The sequence below is a fragment of the Microtus pennsylvanicus genome, chromosome 3 (genome assembly GCF_037038515.1).
Source record: "Microtus pennsylvanicus isolate mMicPen1 chromosome 3, mMicPen1.hap1, whole genome shotgun sequence".
Classification (NCBI taxonomy): domain Eukaryota; kingdom Metazoa; phylum Chordata; class Mammalia; order Rodentia; family Cricetidae; genus Microtus; species Microtus pennsylvanicus.
This window is the reverse complement of record NC_134581.1, coordinates 17636800-17659480: the sequence shown is the minus strand read 5'-3', so window position 1 is coordinate 17659480 and position 22681 is coordinate 17636800. Positions and strand designations below refer to the sequence as shown.

Sequence of the window (22681 nt, the reverse complement as noted above, 5' to 3'; positions counted from 1 at the left end):
CTGGAATCCCTTGGGAAGTGGGAACCTCACTTGAGAAAATGCCCCCACCAGACTGACCTGTGGACGTATCTGTGGGGCATTTTATGGTTAGTGATTGACATGGGAGGGCCCACGTGGGTGGTGCTAACCCTGGGCAGGTGATCCTGGGGTATGTAGGAAGCAAACTGAACAGGCTAGGGAGAGCAAGCCCTAAGCCACATTCTCCTAAGCCACATTCTTCCATGGTCTCCTCTTCAGTTCCTGCCCTGACTTCCCTGGGGATGGATGGTTATGTGGACCTATCAGCTGAAAGAAACCTCACCTCACTGATTTGTTTTGAGTTGTGGTGTTTATCATAACAATAGACACCCTAGTGTCAAGGACCTTTATCTTACTCGTGGAAACAGAATGTTGACCACACATGGCAGTCGGGAATGAGGCCTCACTTGAGGTTTGGGAATGTGGTCCTACTATGTTGGCCAAGCTGTTCTTGAACTTCTAGATTAGGGTGACCCTTACACCTCACCCCATCCCTGCTTTTTTATTCTCCTTTCTACATATTGTACTGTATGTATACATTTATGGTAAATATGTGTGCTAGGATCCACATATTAGGGAGAATAATCTGTTTTTTCCTTCTGAGATTATGTGAGCTCACTTAATAGTATATATTCTAAGTCCATCCTTTTTTCTACAAATTTTGTGATTTTATTTCCTTTAGAGCTAAATTGCATTTTGTTGGTGAACCAAATTTTCATTATCCATTCATCTATTGAGGAAAAACTATTAATTAAAAACTTGAATAGAAACACAAGCAGGCCTCTGCAAAGAGCCCATCATGTTGATAATCTGTGAAAAGAAGAAGCATCCAGTTACATCCCATAGTTTTCATAAGTTCATTCCTGTTCCAGATGACAGAGTGACAGAAAAAAATCCTCACATGACTGACTATAGTGGGGGTCTATTAGGAAGCTGTGTGATTCATTAACAACAGGTACACAGAACATAGAAGAAATAGGGCAAGGGGGTTCACAGAAAACAAAATCATAAAGTGAAGGACGCTCAATTAATGTGGCCAAAAGTGAACAGATAAATACATGACAAGGATGTGGCAGGGAGTAGATGGGAAAAGAGGTAGATGGCAACAACAGCAAAGTGAGCCAAGCTGGTCCCATGTCTCTAAAACATGAGTGGAGTGTGGTCAGACTGCATCTGAGAGAAGCCTACAGGCATTAAGCTGATTGTGTACAACATCTTCAAAAGAGCATCATAGTCTTTGATTTGGGCATTAGATTTGAATCGGTCAGTTGTGGGGTCTCTGGCGAGTTCCTTCCAAGTTGCTAGTCGATCTGCTAGGCAAAAGCTTTAAGGCAGAGATACACCCCAGACCAGTTTCTACTTTTCATTTTGAGACAGTCTCACTAAGTTGCCCAGGCTGGCCTTGAACTTACTCTGTAAAAGCTCAGATAAGCTGACCATACTCTGGGGCTAGGGCACTGGGACGTACATTAGTATATTGCTAAACTGGCTGGTACTGTTTGAACTCTCTGGGAAGCTGACTCTGGAAGTGGGGCTGGCCCACTCCCCCATTTCAGACCTAAGCATGTTTGTCTGAAGGGGTCATCTCAGGCCCCCTTGTCTGAGGATGGGCTGCCAATTCCCAACTCTGTGAAGAGGGCAGGGAAGAGCAAAACAGCCCAAGAGTGAAGCATCTTATCTTGGGAACAGTTAAATTAAAAATCATCCCAACAGAAGTTACTGCTGTTTATCCTGTGATGTAGGAAGAGACCACTTGTTTGTTCCAGCCGCCCAGAACCAAAATAACCACACAGAAATGGTATTAATTAAATCACTGCTTTGCCCATTAGCTCTAGCTTCTTATTGGCTAACTCTTACATCTTAATTTAACCCATCTCCATAACCTGTGTATCGTCACGAGGTCGTAACCTACTAGCAAAGTTTCAGCACATCTGTCTCCAACAGCAGCTCCATGGCTTCTCCTTGACTCCGCCCTTCTTTCTCCCAGCATTCAGCTTAGTTTTCCCTGACTAGCTAAGTTCTACCATGCTATATGTCCAAAACAGTTTTTTTATTCATTAATGGTAAGCACAACACACAGAGGAGACTCCCATATCACTTTGGGGGAGGGGTAGTCAAAAGTTCAGCCATGGGAAGCTCATCCATGGAGACAAAGTGACCTGGGAATTGCCAGGTCACTGCCTCAGCTTCCCCTGTTGTTGTCTACTAAACGTTGTGAATGCCAGATCTGAAGATACCATCCCCAGAGCTTCCCCGGCTGATTTCTGCTGGATATTCCAAACACCCAATTTGATGACAGTTTACTCTGTATGTATCTTTTGCTTTTTTATTCTTTTGCTTTGACTTGCTATGTACTTCATAACTCACTCATTCTAAACCAAAAGCAATGGCTATTGTAGGCCATTCTCCTGACCCTATGGAACAGGAGCGATGGGAAGAGTTCCATGAGCTGACATGGGCAAGCATCTAATAGGTAAAACAAGATTCCTCCCAGAACAAGCATCCTATGCACCATCTGGGTAAAACAAGATTCCTCCCTGGAACAGTCCCCAGCCACCTATCAAACTACACCCACTCTCCTCTGGAGACACCCTGGCCTCAGCCCTTTACCTTCATCTCCACAGTGTGTGCTTGTTCGTGCACACACAGGGAGCCCTGGCCTTCACCCAGAAATGTCTTTTTATTCAGAAATGAGAGCTCTTCTCTAGAGTACTGTTTTAAATACTAATGAAATTTAGTGGGTGGAGGGCATTTTAACCTTTCCCTTCTTCCACAATAACTTCCCAGTGATCCCTGTGCCCCCTCAACAGCCAACCAGCACTCCCCTTGACCTCAGAGAGAACCATAAAAATAGGCCTTACTTGTAGAAGAAGAGAACTGTCCAGAAATACTGACCTTCAACCCTGGCAGGCCGTGTCTTCCAGGTGATCCCTAAGAACACAAAGGAAGAAAAGATCTCAAAAAAGGAAACAAGTTAGCCCTGCAGCAGCCTAGCCCTCTCTTCTCTTACCCAGCTCTCCTGCAACGGAGTCCGCCTCCCCCTCCAGCAATTACACCTACCAGAGGTCCTGCACTGCCTGCTTCCCCCAGAGGTCCATGGAAACCAGCACTTCCCTGAAAAGTTAGAGAAAAAAGAAAGACTTGTTTAAATGCCACAGAGTATTGTGGGAGAGATATTCAATCACACTGTGAACCCCAAGTGTGTGTTTGCGTTAATTAAATAAAATCAACTCAGGAGGCTGAGTTAGCAACTAGTTGACAGAAAGTAGTCATAGAGACTCAGAGGGTTTCTGTAAGACAGTAGAGACCATGGGAGGTAGTTGGGAGGGACTTTCTGTGGTGTGTGCTTTTTGTTTTAGCAGAGTAAAGGGGACACTCTTTCAGAGATGCCAGCAAAGAGAGAAGGGCAGTTGCTCAACCTCTCTGAGCTAGCAGGTTTTCACCCCAGCCCTTGACTCCCAAGAGTTATTGATAAATAGAATGATAGAGATTTAATGAAAAACTGTATATGGTGGCAGCGACATAGCCAGTGCCTGTGGGAACAGAATTCCCTCCAGGCCACAGCCTGAGCCTCCAGGCCAATGCCAGAGACGCAGGCCAGTCACTGCAGAGTCACAGTTGCTGGCTGAAACAGCAGTAGCTAAAAGCACGGCCTTTGTGCCGACGGAAAAACAACAGAGTCCTGGTTTTATTCTGTAGACTTGTGTTGTCCAATGCCAAAGCTGCTGGCGATATGTGATGATTCAACTTAATTAACGTGAAATAAAATTAAAAATCAGCACTGGCTACATCCCAGTACAAATATATAGGGCTAGTAGTTGTCATACTGGGAAGTGTGGAGACAGAGTCTCCGTTGGTCAGCACTGCTCAACAGCTAACCTCCATCCCAATGGGTGAAGTGCTCACTGTACGTTCAGATCCCCAGCACCCACAAAGAAGCTGAAGCAGAGGTGTGTGCCTATAACCCCAGGACTGGTGTGTGAAAGACAGGAGCTCACTAGCCAGATGGCTTAGCAAAAACAGTGAGTAGTGAAAGACCTTGTCTCAAAAAATAAGGTAGAGCAACTGAGGAAGATACCCAACACAGATTTCTCACCTACACACACACACACACACGCACGCACGCACGCACGCACGCACAAAGAAGTAAATGTCATTAGATTCTTGTGTTTCTGAATATTGATATAGTCGCTGTCCTTCCCTATGTCCCTTTGACAATAGCACAAGGTTCACTATGCTAGTCTGTGACAGCAGATCAAATACTCTTCAGCAAGCCATGTTTGGTATCTAAACATTCTGGCATTTCCTTTCATACAGGCACCATGCATGGTCCTGAGTGGCAGGTAGGAGGAGGCAGGAAGTTGTGTCTCTGGTCATGAAGGGACCAACAAACCCTAGTCATGATAGAAAGAATGGTCTTACAGCTACCAGGAGAAGGACCTGGTGCTGTCACCTCTGTGGAGTCAGAAGAGGGGACGCACATAGAGTCCAGCAAATGAGCCTGTCTTTCAGGAGAAATGGAAACATCATAGGATCCCAAGAAGGAATCCGCAGATAACCATTCAGTGAAGTAGCTGCTACCTCCGTGGGAAGAGTGAGGAAAGTTAAATGCAATACTGAAGCAAAAACTATCTCGTTACTGTTATTTACAAAAGACTAAATTCTAAAACAATTTAGCCCACAGTACTAGTAGGCTGTTAGTTAAATATGGAACATTTATTGAAATATTATTTTAAAATACTTATCAAAACACAAAAAAAGGGTAAAAAATTCAAAACAGTTGCATGAGAAGGGCAGGATATGTTTGAATAGACCCATTATTGATAGTTCTGTCTCTCTGTCTCTCTGTCTCTGTCTCTGTCTCTCTCTCTCTCTCTCTCTCTCTCTCTCTCTCTCCCTCTCTCTCTCTCTCTCCTGTCTGTCTTAGGGTCTCACATAGCTCAAGCTGACCTTGAACTTCAGATCCTCCTGCCAACCAAGTATTGGGATTCCTAGCATGTGCTATCCACCTGGTTTCTGTTGCTATTACTGTGACAGACACTCATCCTAATGCAGATTCACAGGGATCTTACAATCCTCTGCCTCAGTCTCCCGAGTGTTGAGATTACAGGTGTGAGCTACCAACTCAGCTCATTATATCTTTTCATTAAATATTTCAAGGACTTTAAATATTGATTTATTTTCAATATTTAAATAGGTACTGATTTTGGTTTAAGATCACATGAGAAAAATATACAAATGAAAGTGGTGTCCACATGCTTGAAATGGCAGCATTGTGAGGAGAAACCACCCAAAAGATGCACTGAAGCATCTGCTGTCCACTGGTCCTCTGTGTACACTGGCTGGGAGACCCTGTTCAGTTTGACTTTTCTATTCGGAATTGCCTTTCCAGGATGGCCGACTCCTTGTCATTGTAGTTTTTGTGGAGGCCCAAAAATGTGAGCCAATCTCCATCCTGACAGATGGTCAGGATGTGTAAGCCTACATCTGCTCCTTCTTTTGTACTATGAGGTCACCTGGGGAGTGGCTGCCTTCAGGACATTTGGACTAGGGTAGCTTCACTGCCCAAACTACAGAATGTTAATGACTTGATGCCTCAAAGGGTTAAAGCAATTAACTCTTCCAGTTGTCCTTTGTATGATATTAAAGAAGTCTTTTGTTGCCTTCTTCCCCTTTTGTACTGGGGTATAAAAGCGTATGGAAAATTAAATGTGGATGACTTCAGAATTCACTGGAATGTCCTCTCAGCACTGTTCTATGGTTTCTGCTTTATTATCTTCACATGAATCTTTGTATTCTTTACTAATATTTCTAAATCCCCATGCCCCTACTCTGGCAATAGCTGTTTTTGTCGAGGCCAGTCCCCAACAAGTCTCCAGCATTCCAAAGTTTCTTTTTAAATGTTTTTTTTAAGGAATTAAATGTGTCATAATAAAACAGTGCACACTGGTAGGCTGGGGAGACAGCGGCATGCATAGAGTGCTGACCAGGGAGCTCAGAACGCCAGCACCCAAGGACATGCCAGGTGGGCAAGGTATCCTCCTGTTCCGAAGCAGAGACAGGGGATCCCAGAAACCAGAAACCAGGTTAGTTAGACTAGTTAGTTGCATCTGACAAGCTCTGAGTTCTTCTGAGAGACCCTGCTCCAATGACAAAGGTGGAGAGCAGTCTAGAAATATCCCTGATATCAGCGTTGGGCCTCCCATATACATGGAACACACATCCATACACACATGCACAGAACATAAAAACACTGCATAAAAATTAAAGAATACAAACTTAGAAAGAAAATCTCAGACTCATTCTTCTTCTATGGTAGTGTGGTAGTTTGAATGAAACTGACCCCCATAGGCTCAGAGATTTGATGCTTAGTCCCCACTTGGTGAGCCGTTTAGAAGGATTAGGTGGTATGGCCTTGTTGGAGTAGGTGTAGCCTTGTTGGAGGAGATGTGTCACTGGCAGTGGGCTTTGAGAGTTCAAAAGCCCACTCCAAGCCCAGTGTCTCTCTCTCTCCCTCTGCCTGCTGTCTGTGGATCAGGAGGTGGCTCTCAGCTTCTGCTCCAGCACCATGCCTGTCTGCTTCCTGCTGTGATGAACATGGACTAACCCTCTGGAACTGCAAGCAAGCGCTTCGTTAAATGCTGCCTTTTATAAGCATTGCCTTGGTCATGGTGTCTCTTCATAACAATAGAACAGTGACTAAGACAAGAAACACTAGTAACCAATTACTTCTTGTAAAATTCCAAAATTTTTCTGAATGCTCAAGAAGACATAAATGTATGTTTTCATAAACTCAGGTGGTTCATACAATAAACACTGTTATAATTTTTTACTTTTCATATAATTTCTTGGTGGTCCTTAAAATCAACACAAATAATAAATATGTTTGACTTTAAGTTTATCAAGTACTTAAGAGGTAAGGGGATGGTGTAAATATTAAAGTAGAAAAGAAAAATATTCAGGTTAAAGGTTAAAGCAAGGATGGGGGCAAGAGGGACAGGAGAAGAGAGGCGGGTACGTTAACCAAAACTAAGGCTGTATGAAAACTCTATAGAAAACCAACTACTTTGTAAGCAAATTTTTGTTAAAAAAAATATTTTTAAAAAAGGAGTTTGGAGGGCTGGAGAGATGGCTCAGAGGTTAAGAGCATTGCCTGCTCTTCCAAAGGTCCTGAGTTCAATTCCCAGCAACCACATGGTGGCTCACAACCATCTGTAATGAGGTCTAGTGCCCTCTTCTGGTGAGTAGACATACACACAGACAGAATATTGTATACACAGTAAATAAATAAATTAAAATAAAAAAACTTGTTTAAAAAAAAGGAGTTTGGACACAGTGCTTCCCCTAGAAGACATAGGTTTTGAGATGTATATCTCAGTGTCGAGTGTGGGGTACATACCTAAAAGTTATTGGTTAGAAAAGCCCTTGAGACCACCAAAACAACATAGACTATTACTACTTCTTTTTACCGTGCACCAGAACTAGACAATAAAGCCCTATTACAAAAGACACAGCACACCTTGATTGCAGGGCATGAGAACTCAAGCTGGAAATGATCTGAAAACTTCCTCCTTGGTTACTAGCTTTCACAGCACCAAAAGTTACCCTGCAGACCACTGGGGGAGGAAAAGTTATCAATGGTAATGCATAGCATTAACCTCTAAATTCTGCAATACTAACTTGTCAAGTAGAATGTTCACTGGTGCAATACTGGGATGAAGGCTGTGGGGATAACCAAGCATTTCCTGGTTAGATTTGAAGCCTCCCTCTCAGGAGGGAATCCATGACTGGCTCCGTAAACCTGGTCAAAAGCCCATGACTATGGAGGTCATAGGCCCTAGAGGCAACCTACTACTGTTGTTTTGATAAATGGAAATGTTACCAAACTGTACTCTAAATGCTTTTGCTTGTACCCACATACCTATTGTTGACCACACCAGAGAAGCTTCTGCAGTGGACAGCAGCGAACGCAGAGACTCACAACTGTCTAGGTCAACCCTCTAAGACTCAGACAACAGTGAAGAAAAGGGGGCAGGAAGTATATAAGAGCCAGAGACTAGAGAGGAATGCTGAGAAATGCTGGATGTCTTCTGGATACAAGATGGCCATTGCACACCTGACCTCACTGCCGATATTGTTATCCACACGAGATCACGCCAGCAAGGCCAGTCAACACTCCAGCGGTAGCACTGGCCCGACCAGTGGCTTCCAAAGCAAATCCAAGGAGGAAAAGACATGAAGGCGAGAAGGGCACATGATGGGAAGGATTTGGAGAATTGGGAGTGGACATGGCCAAGACACCTTACACACAAGTGTGAAACAGTCAAAGTTAAATCATCTTCTTCAACTTTATAAAGTAGAGAACTGTGTGGTGTGGTCCTGTTCTTTTAAGGCAAATTATTTAAAAGAATAATTTTATCCCAAATAAAGAAAAATGACAACTCCTTATTTTTTTAAAAGAAAAATACTATACTAGGTGTCTAAAGACTATCCCAGAATGGAGCTATGTGAGGAGAGTTCTGAGGGCTTGTGAGAAAACAAGAGTCCTGTGACCTCTGCTCCTTCTAAGCACAGCTTTGTTCTCAGAATTCTGTGTTTGTGTGCCCCTCCCAGGTGTAAAGAGAGCAGGATTACTCAGACTGCCCATCATCTCACTATGGATATTCAGATAATGTTCCTGGGCAAGGCTCTTTTGTGATCATATGCAGCTTGAACTCACGTGAGCTCTGTCATATGACCTTGATTAACTCTCAGAATATAAATTGTCTGATGCTCTAAATAAAGTTGGCTACTGCATGAAAATTTAGTCTACCTCATCTTTAGACTCCATTCTCATGGATCCCACTACCTCTAGGGGCTGGGGAGATGGCTCGGTGGGTAAAAAGCACCTAGGACATGAGTGTGAGGATCTGAGGACCCCAGCAACCACAGGAAAGCAGAAGCACACATCTGTAAACCGAGGGCTGGGGAGACAAGGGCAAAATGGATCCCCAGAGCTCACTGGTCAGCCAGCTTAGCAAGTCAGTGAGCTCCAGAACCACCAGAAATCCTGTCTCAAATATAAGGCTGGCAAGATGGCTCAGCAGGAGAGGGCGCTTGCTGCCAAACCTGACGACCTGAGTTGGATCCCTAGTACCCACATGGCAGACAGAACCAACTCCCACATGTACTCTGACCATCACGTGCGTACCATGGCACATGCACATGTCCTCCCTCTTCCCTCCCCCATGCACACAATGCACACATACATTAAAATATAATATGCATATGTTACACACAAAACCATTTTAACAAGTCCGTGGGATCTTATCTGATTTCCTCTGCTCTCAGCTACTGGAAATATTGATAATTTTCTCCTCTACACCTTTTCCATGTCCTCACAGTTTGTAGTAAATGCTTCTGTGAAATTCTTTTTGAAGTGGGCTGTATGTGGGGGAAGACACTAAATAAAGCCTCTCATAACAGATCTGTACATAGCAAGGGTTTTTTCTCCTAAAAGATTTGTCACCTCACTTTGATAGCAGACAGCACTGTGCCGCCAGCATCGTCAAATGATTACTGGGACACAAGCTGGAGCCACTGGGTGAAAGGCTGCCACAGTCCTGGAGTAAGTGCCGTTCCTCAAACTATTTATTTATTAGAAAAGAGGTAAAATATACTCACAATAGAGAAAGCTGGAGACCATAGCTTAATGAAGGGGCCAGATACAGCATCACCAAAACCAAGCCAAACTCCTGAATAGCATTACTAAGTTATACGTTGAAAAGGAAGAATCAGCCTGCCTCTAGATATAGAGAAATAATCAGACAAGTGCTAATTGGGAGATGTGTAGCAAAAAAATTGCTCAGGAATGCCAATGTCATCTAAGCGAATGAGCAACGTGCTGACTGCTGGGATTAAAGAAAAATAAAAAGGCAAGATGCCCTGACAACCATGGGCTTGGAGAACATTCCATGAGTGACAGTTCCAATACTGCACTTCCTGCCAAGCTTGCACCAGTGAACGCATCTTACTCGGCAAGTTGGTATTGCACAATTCAGGGGTCAGTGCTGTGCAATACCATTGATGACCTTTCTCCCCAGCAGTCCGCACAGCACCTCTGTCACTATGAAAGCTAGCCGTCAGTGTGCTCCCCCAAAGGAAACGTGTTCAAATTTAATCCCCATCTGAAGGAATCAGGCCTCTGGGAGGTGAGCTGGGTCCTAAGGGTGGGATTGGTGCACCCCAGCCCTCTGTCTGCGAGGTGACAGCCAAGAAGGCAATGCATGAAGCAGAAACTGGGCTTTCATCGCATGCCAAGTCTTCCAGTGCCTGGTGTAAAAATAAATGTTGTTTAATACAACCTGTCTGCTGTATTCTGTTACAGTAGCCCAAACTAAGACATGAGAAAAGTAGAAAAAGGTGACCATGGACTGTGCAGAAAATAATATTGTTTATGTGTGGCACAAACAACAAAAATGGACTCAGAAGGTTGTGTGTGTGTGTGTGTATTGCATACACATACATAAATATGTATGTAACAAATATAATCAAAGAAAAAGGCCATCAGCTTGAGAATTGGTGGGGCATGGGAGGATTTTGAGGAAGGGTAGTGGGGAGGGCCTGGAGGGAGGAAAAGGACGGAGGCAATGATGTAATTCTATTTCAATTTTTAAAAGTTTTAAAAAGAAAATAATGTATAAATATTTGGTTTCTGTAGTGTGAGTACTCTATTGTGTCAGTATAGAGAGGTTTCCTTTGTCTTAAACTAATGTGCTGTAATGCTTTCAATTGATCTTCAAGTAGCTCCAAAAACATCATACACATACATACATACACACACACACTCACACACACATATAAAGCAAATACGGTATTGGTTGCTATTTATTCCTGCAGTTACATTTAAATAAAAAGTTATACAAGCTCTTCATGGACTATGTCAATAACTCAGAATGCAAAGGGAAAGAAATGCATACATTCTGGTGATAAAGGTAGTGACTTTTTTTCACCATAAGTGTGGTCATAAGTTGAATACACTTTTGCAAACCTGTGATTTTTTTTTTCACTTACTACTATGTCATGGATGTTTTCGATAAGGAGAAAAGCTGTCTGGCTGAAGATGTGGCTCAGTAGTAGAGTGCTTGCCTATTGTCACAAGGTCCCGGTTTCAATTCCCAGGAGAAAGAAAAGGGGATGGGGAGAGGAAGGAGAAAAGGGGGAGCGGAACGGAAAATATGTAGAAAACTGCTGGTGTCCATGTCAGGAGCAGGAGGTGGCAACTGACTTCAGGGGATCAGCCCACCAGAATGCAAGACACTGATGGTGAATCTCAGCTAGGCAAGACCCCAAGGGCTCAGCTCCAGAATGTCTCTTGCTCCTGCTGTGCCTTTATATGTTTGCCACTGCCAATTTTCTCTGGTTTCATGTTATATGGTATCGGGGGATCCCCACTACCGTTAGTGTAGTGTGACTATCTCATGGAAATACCCCGTTCTACTGGGCATTTTTATCTGTGGATTATTATGAAGATGACTCTCTTAAGCTGTACTGTTTATCTAAAGCAAAGATTTTATACAATAATAGTGTTAGTTTAAATAGAATTTCGATGATGACGAGTTTTTAACCAATGTAGTAAAGGATTATGATAGAGATTAGTTTAGAGAGAAAATTAAAGGTAGGATAAGATGCTGTCCCCGCCCCTGATGAAGCAAAGGCTGCAGAGGGTAGAAAATAGGAACAAGAGATTGTCATGCAGCTCGGGCTTACGAGCGTCTCTCGAGGAGTCATACAGACGATGGCTTAGGTCAATGATTAAGGAAAACAATTGAGTCCCAGGAGTTAGCTCAAGTTCCTTCTGATTTTGGAAAATGTGTTTCACAGGTTTCAGTGTGCATCATAGCTAAAGCAAAGCTCTAAACAATTGACTCCGCATGACTAGAAGACAAGGAATTGGATGGTTAGTTGAGATAATTGGACAGGATCCTGAAATGAGAAAAGGGAGACCAGTAACCTGCTTTTCTGGCAATTATAAAAACTGCTGCCTATGGAAACAGTCATGGCTGAAAGGTTCTGATCTATAAGAAGCCTAAAAGATAAATGTTTAACTGTATGTGGGTTCTTGGGGATAATTTGTTTTTCACCTGTAATATGTAAAATGTTTAATCATGTAAAGGAAATGGGAAATATGCTGTTTTTTTACTTGTACTCATTGTAATAATTCACTTAAAAAATAGAATGCAGCCACACTGTGATTTTTATACTGCTTGAAAGAGTGTGCTGGGCATATAAGGTGTAAGGGAAAAATAAATAGGGTAGGTAGAAGGAAGATGTCAGGAAGAAGGCAGCAGGGAAACATCAGGGTAGAAAAACAGAAGGGACAAAGAATCGAGTAGAACGAGCAACAGAAAGAATAATTTTAAAAAAGAAGTTTTTATCCCTCGGAAGTCTGTGTGTTTTCTCACCAACTCTGCATCTCATTCCCAGACCTGCAGAAAGCTGGACCCTCGGCAGAAAACCAGGCATGGCAGCATGAGCCTAGAATTCCAGAACTTAGACAGCTGGGGCAGGAAGGTAGTCAGTGAGTTTGGGGCTAACCTGGGCTACATGGTAAGGCTGTCTCAAAAACAAACAACAAAAATAAGAAGTGTTCTTTGTTATGTTTCATTGCCTAACCCAACTGCACCACGTGAAAGTAACATTGAGTATGTAAGTGATCTCTTATCATTAGATGCTGACTATCTCAATATTTCACTTTTTTTTTAGACAGGGTCTCATGTATATAACATGGATGGCCTAGAAATCAATATGGAGCCAAGGATGAACTTCAACTTCTGACCCTCCTGCCTGCACCTCCAAAGTGCTGGGGTTACAGGCATGCACCACCACGCCCAGCTGGGGCGCATTGGGATTCAAACCAGGGCTGTGTGTGTGCTAGGCAGGCACGCTACCAGCTGAGCCACATTCCCATTCTCATTTTTATTTTTTAAAAATCACTGCAATGATCATAATTGGAGCTAAGTGTTGCTCTTGATCCATGATCAGCTTTGAGGAAGATACCCAGTGTCAACCCCTGACCGCTACAGGCATGGGAATATACAAATACACACAGAGAGAGAGAGAGAGAGAGAGAGAGAGAGAGAGAGAGAGAGAGAGAGAGAGAGAGAGAGACAGAGACAGAGACACAGAGACAGAGACACAGAGACAGAGAGAGACAGAGAGAGACAGAGAGCGCTTTCAAACTCGTGACCTGCAGGAATGATTCTCCACTCTTTCCCCACACTAGGTATAAAATACAATGTCTCTGCTTGCTTGGAAACACAGTTTCACAGAGGAATTTTCCCATCTTAACTGTGACACTGATCCCATTGCCTCTCAGAAATACTAGCAAGGAAAGACTGCCCCCTGGCTGTCTATCTTCTAATCGCGGGGAGACTGTACTAGCATGCACTACTTTTGCAAAGAAGTGATTTTCTGTCACGAGTCTAGTCAAAGCATATCTCATTAACACCCTTCCTTGAGCCCAGCGTAGGAGGAGAAGCCACAGGAAACACAAAATCCAATCGAACATGGCTCTCTCTGAAACAGTGACAGTTTCTGTTCCACGCACAATACAGGAATGGAGTCAAGATTAACAGGCCCTCGGGGATGGAGGCCCTCGAGAGCCCTCGGGGATGGAGGCCCTCGGGAGCCCTCGGGGATGGAGGCCCTCGGGAGCCCTCGGGGATGGAGGCCCTCGGGAGCCCTCGGGGATGGAGGCCCTCGGGAGCTGTGGTCATGAGGCTCTCACTACAGTTGTGGAGCTGTGGTGGTCACCACCCTGAACAGTGTGTTCCAAAGCCTGGGGCCCTTCCTAACAGCTAGAGCGTTCCATGGTTACGCTGCAATCCTAACGTTTCTTCCCATGACAACCAATGACTCACAGACTAATGGTTTCTCTAGCCTTCCCATCTTCCAGATGCGAATCCAGAGGTCCGGGGGGTTAAGGGTTGATCCCTCACTGTGTGCTTAGCTCAACCCCAGAGCGTGGCCATTCCCAGGGCTCTCTGATCTCAGCTCACTGAGGGAAACAACTCATTTGTTCAATACAATTGTAATGAATGACAGGATGGAAATTTTTCCCACACAGTGACATAAAAACAATGGTCCCAAGACGAGTTTCACTCGGAACCTAGACATCACAACATGGATTCTGGCTAACCACACTCTAAGAGGGGAACCAGTGTCCTAGGCTTTGTCAAGGGATCCCAAGTTGGAATTCCAAGTAAATGAAGGTTCCTTCCAACCCAAATATTAGCTATGTAGACCTTCTGACCAGAATTTAGGAAGGTGAGGTATGAGAACTGATACCCTCATTATCCTAGTCATTTTTCAGGATCATGCATTTTAATGTCTGAGCCATAAAAATCTAAGGCTGCTTGTAAGACACTAGCATCCGTCAGGCTGACCAATCTCTCTTCCCTCTGCAATGTCTTCTGTCGTGACGGGTCCAGTCTCCAGGATGAGACGGGCATCCCATCTTTTACCACTATCTACTGCCCAGTTAGCACCAGTCAGCTCTGGCTAGGATGGAAAGCAAGGCAGCTGCATAAGGACATTTAAATCAACACTGCCCTCCAGGAGCAGGGAAATTCAAGATAGAGAAGAGTCTGGACCTCTCTAAATCTGATGCTTTCATTTTAGGAAAGAAACCGAAGATGGAAGAGGTTTAAGATCACCTTTACAATGCTATTAGTGTAGAGTGAGGGGGCGGGGACTTGTGTAAGGAAAAGAAATAGTTGGACAAGGAACTCAAGGACCAGGAAGCGCGGGGAGGTGGCAGCCAGGGCGCCTATGCCCTGGAAAATGAGAGTCCTGTGGCTTTGCTCTTTGTGTCCTGTCAGATTCAACCAGCGTGTCCAATTGTTCTGAAAGAGCATATGGTCATTGCTACCTGTGTTAGTCCCCACATGCAAACTGCACCCATCTTACCTGACGTCCACGCCTTCCCTTCTCTCCCTTGGGGCCTTGGATGAAATTATCAATCCCAGGATCCCCCTGAGGAAACAAAGGGGGCAGAGTAACTACAGAGCATGCACAAGGCTCTGGATTCCATTCGTAGCACTAGGTGAGAAGGGAGAAGGAGAAAGAAGAGAAGAAAGGGAAGAGGGGACCAAGAAGGACCCTTCCAGTGCCCAGACCTGTTTACTCAATAATCACAGACACCCGAGCCAAATAAAGCCCCACTCTCTTTCCACAGCGGGATCCTCTCAAATCTCTAGCTTGTCACAGTGCCATAAAGACAGACTGAGCTGGCCCCTCATTAACCAACACTAGATCAGCCTTTGCCTCTGCACAGAAAACCTGCAGCCATTACTTACGGGATCACCCCTCAGTCCAGGCTCCCCACGATGTCCAGCTTGTCCGGGCAGTCCAGTCAAACCCTTAAATCACATGGGAAAAAAATGAAAAGTGAACCACGTTATAAAATCACTGGATGCTCACAAAGGTGTAAGAGAGGAACTGGGGAGTAGATCTCAAGAGCGGTTTAACATATTCACAGTCAAAACAGCGGCAAGGTTGAGAGGTAGACATTAACATTTTTCTGGAAAGCCTCCCGATGCAGGGCTCTATGGAAGTGTCTGCACACCTGACTCTCACATCTCAGGAATTAATCTTCTGCATACACCAGGACCCAGGCCTCCCTATGGTCTCAGCCCCTGGTCTTTTTACCTCCCTGTGATGGTATTTTACTTGTGCTCTAACAAATAAAGCTTGCCTGAAGATCAGAGTATTAAGCAAAGCCACTAGTTAGCCATAAAGGCCAGGCAGTGGTGGCATATATCTTTAATTCCAGCACTTGGGAGAGAGAGGCAGATGGATCTCTGTTGGGAGCAGTGAGACCCCAGATCCTGAATTTCTTGTAATCCCCTGATCTGAGTGCCTACTGCTGCTCTGAGCACGAGACCTTCAGGAGTTCCTGATGGCAGGAGAGTGGTTTCTGGTGGGTTTGGCTGGGGTGTGGCTATCTCTATATAATCTGCCCTTGAACACAACAAAGGGGGCATTCTTGGGGAATTCAAGGATGACCCGTGTTGCTGTCTCTCTGTCTGTGTGTGTCTATGTATTTTAACCTCCAGCCCCTTGCCCGAAGCTCAGTAACTGGGTGCCAGCGCATAGAGCGCAGACACGGGGGCGCAGTGCGTGGCATTTGGAGGTCTCCACCGAGATAGTGCCAGATCTCTGTGAGTTCAAGGCCACCCTGGGCTACAGGAGATTGAATCAGTCTAAAAGAGAAACAGAGCTCACACAAAGGTGATCCCAGCACTTGGGATCCCATGCTTTTAATCCCAGCACTAGGGAGGTGGAGACAGGAAGGATATGGCTGGGCAGAGAGAGGAATACAAGGCGGGAGGAGACAGGAGCTCAGGATTCAGTCTGAGAACTTTGTACAGACAGGATACCCAATTCAGTCTGAGGGTTTCATAAAAGACACGAAGAACTAGTGACTGGCTGCTCTGCTTCTCTGATCTTTCAGCTTTCACCACTTAATATCTGACTCTGGCTTTTTATTATTAAGACCAATTAAATTCATGCAACCCCCATGCTCTGCAAAGAATCACACACAGTGGGACAGTGGCGGGGGGATCTGTAGCAAAGGGGGTTCCACTTTACCCACCATGTATCTGGGTAGGGTTGGCAGAGAAAGATCCCATGGATGGAAGGAGAGGGCAGGATTACAGATACACTTATGGATACACAGCTGGAACCCAGTGCTCAGGAGGGTTAGACATGACCTTATAAGGCCACTTTATGGACTTAATGAGAAATTAAAATGTTCAGTACAGAGGCAGGCACAGCGTTCCTACTGTGGTCTATCATACTTCTTCCCAGGCTCTTTCCAGCTTGCACAATGAGCTCGCAGAGTCCTTCCCCATGTCTGTAGCCTCAAGGATGCCTCCCTTACCCAGAAACAGCCAACAGCCCCTAAGGACTCAGTGGGAAGAAAAACAAAAGTCATGGGAGAGACGGATTGGGAGGAGAGGAGGGAGGGGAAACTGTAGTCAGGATGTTAAATATGAGAGAAGAATTAATTGATTGATTAACTAATTCTTACAAAGTCAGGGGGAAACGGCACTGAACTGACCTCAGCTCGCCTTTCAGGAGAGCCTCCTGCTCGTTCTGTCTTTCTGACTCATCTGCTATTCCTGCATCCTCATGCCCACCCTGAAGTTTCCCAACTCTGTGCTTTCCCTTGTGACTTTTTCCCGACAGGAATACCCTGGTTCAGTGTCTCTCTCTCCCATCCCCTCTCAGTGATGTCCAAATAAACATACCACAATTACTTATGGTCCCAGGAATGCTAGGGTCCCCTCTGTCCTTCAGTCTCTGCTCAAGTGCCCCACAGGGCCTCAAGGTCAATGGCAGCCATCTTGACCTCTTAGTTATTCAACCTTTGTACTTCATCACATCTTCACCTCATGGAGGAAGCCTTCCTGGATGCACCAGGAAGTCCCGCCCATTGTAAGTTATGTCTGGATTCTAACAGATGCTCAGTTGATATTGATGACTGAAGGAGAAAGACCTTATTTGTTTTCCTCAGCTGTGTCCCAGTGATTCTTTATTTGCACCATTCCACAGCCTTTGCCATGGTGTATCTTGTACTATAACCCTTTGCAAACTTTATTTCCTACACGTGGTAATAGCCCTGTGTTGGCCATAGCCACAACTCATTTATCTTTGAACCACTCCCTGTAGATAACAAAATGCCCCATTGGTAGGAGGTACCTGGCAGATCTCTATTGTATTCATCTCAATTTAACTGAAACTTAAAAGTTTTTTGTGTTACAGAAGCAGAGTCCACTCTACAGGTTTCAAACTCTGACCCACAAATGTCTAGTATTTAGTTAGACATTCTAATTGGGAAGTAAACCTTCCTAAAGAAAGGCTCCCTTCTCTTTCATGTCTCAGGAAGCTGGTCCACACCACTCATTATGTACCCCAGAAATAAAAGCACCACTTTAATCCACAAGTAGTACAAGCAGTGACAAGCAAATAAATTTAGCCTCCTCTGAAAACCTAGTGATTACTAGACACCAACTCCAACTCTTTGTTGAGATGGCTCCTCCAGCTAAGTTTGAGTCTGTGCTCAATTAGTAATGTCTGCCATGGGCACAGAATGGAGGAGGTGAAGTACATGCAGCAGATATCTCCCTTCTCCTATACAGAACTATAAGTATGACAGGAGACAGTAAGTAATGCCTATCAAAGACATAAAGAAAAGAGGGATCCCTACAAACTGGCATAGTGGAGTGTTGTGTAGCAACTACCCTTAGCTCAAACATTTTATCCTGGAGGAAGCTACCTTAGATTCAGGACACAAGCAACTCAGAAGTCTCAGGAAGTTCCTGAAACATCTAAGACTCACAAGGCTTCCTCAAGGTTATGGAGGCAGTAAAGAACATGGGGAGAGGAAATGCTCTAACCAGCCAACTTCCTGAGGAGACTCTGCAACCTGACCTGTCCAGCTGTCTGCCAGTCATGCATGGGGTTCAGGATTCCAGGTTCTGCGAGTCATCACCCATGTTCTAGTGGCCTTTTTAGTGATAGCTTCTTTTGTGTCATGCATACCTCCTAAATAACCCTTCATTCAGACACTTGCAAGTAATCCCAAGGAACTCATCGTTTTAACAAAGCTGGACTTTAGAGAATAGTTACTTTGGTTGGTCCTTGGTTTCCATCTGGGGTAAAGAAGCATTGGCTCACATCTCCCCAGTAAAGCCTCACATAACATCAAGAAAATTATTGTGGAAAGGAAGGAAAGGGAACTAGAAAGCTAAAGACAAGTTAATATTCAAATGACCACTGAAGATGTAGTCATTGGGGGGGGGGGGTGCATGGCACCCAACATGGGCAAAGTCACAGGGGCAGGCAAGCATGAGGAATGTTCTGGAGGCAGAGGGTGGTACAGTTGGGCTGGAGGGACACATCTGAACTGAGACCAAAGGGTCCTGGTGGGAGACCACATCCTCAGTGCCAGGGTCCCATGAGAAGCTTATGAGTCGCAGGGTGACAAGCCCACAGTACAAAGCTCAGGTCCTAGATTCATGCAACTTGCGTCATCTCCATCCTTCAGGTCCCAAGGAAAGCTTCCAAAGGGTCATCTAACATGAGCTGCCTTTCACACCACCAGACACTTCCTTCCCACAGCCTAAACTGCTGGTGTCGGTGTGCACATTAGCCATACGACAGAGTAAAGACACACTCATACTTTACCCGACTGCCTCTGCTCCCTTTCTCTCCAGACGGCCCTGAGGCTCCACGATCACCCTAAGAAAAATAAATATGCAAAGAATATTTATCCTCTCGGTCACTCTGGAAGCTTTCTTGAGGTAGTCTTACACTCCAGCCAGGAGTGGGAGGGGGGGTGCTTTAGGACAGATCAGGGCTCTGAGTAGCCCTCACACCAGAAACAACTTCAAATACCGGATGAATTAAAACAACTCTTAGGTCATTAATAAGATGCGAAATAAGAGGAAATTCTTAGGGCTCTCAATGAAGAAAAATCAGAATACAGGTGGGATTTTAGGAGACTCATATAGAACTTCTTGGGCTGAAAAATGATTTGTTAAATAGCAAGAGAAACAAGTGAATGAAGTAAAAAATAACCAGTTAGAAACCAAAGCGTGAGCGGTGGCTCTCACTGCTAATCTCACACCGGGGAAGCAGGCTGATCTCTGTGGATTCAAGGCCAACCTGGTCTATATAACAAGTTACAGGCCAGTCAGGCCTACGCAGTGAGACTCTTGGTTGTGGGGAGAAGGTGGAAGAGGAAGGGGAAGGAAGAGGAGAAGGAGGAGGAGAGATTATATGGAATGGAGCTCAAAAAGAAAATGTGGAAAGGTGACTGAGAGAGTTGAGGACAAAATGGGAATTTCTCATACATTTCTAGTTAGATATCCATAAAGTCATAATAGAGAAGTGGTTCTCAACCTTCCTAATGATGTGACCCTTTAATGCAGTTCTTCATGTTGTGGTGAACCCTAACCATAAAACAATTTTTGTTGCTATTTCATAACTGTAATTTTGCTACTGTTATGAATTGTAATGTAACTATGTGTGTTTTCTGATGGTCTTAGGTGAACCCTGTGAAAGAGTCAGTCAACCCCCAAAGGGGTTGTGACCCACAGGTTGAAAACCACTGTAACACAGGAAACGGGTGCTATGTGTAGTCTTTAATGTCTCCCCAAGGTCTACATGTTCAGTCCTGATCCCAGTGTGTTAGTGCTGGGAGACGCTGTGGAACTTCAAGGGTAGGGCCTTGGGGGAGGTCCTCAGGCCACTAGATTGAGCCCTGAGCGGACCCCTGGGACCCCTGTCCTTTCTTCTTTTTCTCCTTCTTCCCGTCACAAAGTGAGCAGAATTCTCCATGACATGCTCCCCACCACGGTCTTTTGTGACTCCCCCATCAGAAACTTAAGAGTGGATTTACCCAAAGTGGACTTGAATCTTAAAACCATGAGCGGAAATAAGCCGTTTCTCTTTATATGTAAATTATCTTGGGTATTTTGTTATGTGATGGGAAGCTGACCACAATACAAAAGCTAAAACTTCCAATAGGGTGACTTTCTACGGATTTTCTAAGATCCACAGAATGCATAAATAAATCCAAAAGCTTAACAAGTTCCAAGGACAATAAATAGAAAGAAACGTACAGCTGGATACATCATATTGAAACTGCCAAAACTAACAGCAATGGGGATTTTTTTATGCAGCCTGATATATGTTTTTGAAATGTTGCTTGCCAAGAAATAATTATTTTGACAGATAGCTTCTAAACAGTAATAATGAAAGATCCAAGGCAAAAGAAGCCAGAGACTAAGAAACGACATTCTCAAAGTTCTGAGAAGGGATAACTCTCAGAACAAATTTATTTACTCAGTGAGATATCCTTTGTGGGGAAAAAAAGGAAAAAGAAAACCTAAAACAAAGAGATATCAGAGAAACAAAAGCCAAGGGAATTTACAATGACCATGACCCCCGTTAAAGGAAACTCTGCAAGGTGTATCTTAGGCAAAAGAAATGAGATCATTTCATGTTTTCTTTTTTTGAAGATATCAACTATTTAAAGGAAGATTATCTGTGGTGCTGATAAATATGGGAGGAAAGCTAAGAGAATGTCAGCTTTTTAAAACAGTATTAACAATACAGCCTGGGGCTAGAAAGATGCTTGGTGGTTAAGAGAACTTGCTGCTCTGCCTAAGGATCTGCGATCAGTTCCCACGACCCACAGGGTAGCTCACAACAGCCTGTAACTCCAGCTATCAGGGATGCAACACCCTCTTCTGGCCTACGCAGACACCTTCGCACAGAGGCGTATGTTCACGCATGCATACAAGTATAAATCTTTAGCAGAAAAGAAAATGTCTAATTGCTGAATTTTAACAAAACAGAAGATGGAAATGAAATTCAGGACAATGCTAGGCAGTCTGGGAGGGGGCTGACTGAAGTTAAGGGCCCTCGGATGGAGAGAAGAGGACGCTGTCAAATGTGCGCGTTAAAATGACTAGTCAGGAAGGCTGTCCTTGCTTTGAGAGTACGTACACCAGACTAATAGAAGAGCAGAAGCGGGAACTATTTGTGATGGAGAAGGGGAAGCAAGAGGAAGGAGGAGGAAGGAAGGGAAGAGAGAGGAGATGAATAAGAACAAAGGATCCTGGCCCTGACATATGAAGACGCCATAATTTTTACATATTAACTTAAATTCTTTTAACGTATATTGTGAAATCTATTAAATAAAAGATTACATTTCGCTCTGAGGCTCTGGGACCATTGTGGGAGAGGAGGCGGATAGAACATGAGAGGCAAGAGACGGTGAAGAGTGCATGGAAGACCGTCTTCTGAACACAGCATGGCCGCTGCCCCGTCAACTCACAGTAGCAGCGGCTGCGTGCACAAGGCTGGAACCATCAACATTCCATCGCGGAATGGAGAGACCACATCCTGCCCTGAGAAGCTGTATGGTTAATGGTGGCTGAGAGATAGGAGTCTAGTCCTTAACGTGATAGCCATTGGAAAGCCACCCTGCTTGAATAAATACACGCACACACACACACACACACACTCACTCACTCACGTTTAGTTAAGCCAGCTTTAACTAAAAGCAGTGAACCACAAACAAAATGACATGAAAATAGGAAGGGGACTTAGAAAGATGTGGGGTTCAGTAGAATGGGGGTGATAAGATAATAGGGATAGGGATGATCAAAGTACATATCGTGTGTGTGTGTGTGTGTGTGTGTGTGTGTGTGTGTGTGTGTGTGATAAAATTATTTAAAAAATGTTAAGGGTCAGAAGTTGTTTTTCAGTCCAATATGACAATAAACAAAGTTTTCAAAATTTAAAAAAATCACTCTTGCAAAGTTGTATATAATTAATTTACAATGGGCATGAGAAGTAAGAGTGGAAGTTTAATGACATGAAGGTGGTCACTGAGAAGACATGTTTAATCCCAGTGCTGAGGAGGCAAAGCAGGTGGAGCTCGGAGTTCATGGCCAGCTTAGTCTACATAGCAAGTTCCAGACCAGCCAGAACTACTGAGACCCTGTCTCAGTAAATAAATAAATAGGGACACAACAAGATAGCTTAGCAGGTAAAGGCTTTTGTTGCCAAGCCTGTCTATTAGAATTCAATCCCCAGGACCCAC

The 22681-nt window shown here is 44.3% G+C and overlaps 1 protein-coding gene across 1 annotated transcript in view; it reads right to left on the bottom strand.

Annotated features, from left to right (window-relative positions):
* Positions 1-22681, bottom strand: part of LOC142846949 (collagen alpha-4(VI) chain-like) — a 96640-nt gene that overhangs the window by 37994 nt on the left and 35965 nt on the right. The window contains exons 16-20 of the mRNA XM_075967714.1: positions 19252-19305; positions 15357-15419; positions 14968-15033; positions 3079-3132; positions 2914-2949 (exon numbers count right to left, since the gene is read on the bottom strand). Coding sequence (XP_075823829.1) covers positions 2914-2949; positions 3079-3132; positions 14968-15033; positions 15357-15419; positions 19252-19305 — 273 coding nt within the window. The remainder of the gene's footprint in view (positions 1-2913; positions 2950-3078; positions 3133-14967; positions 15034-15356; positions 15420-19251; positions 19306-22681) is intronic.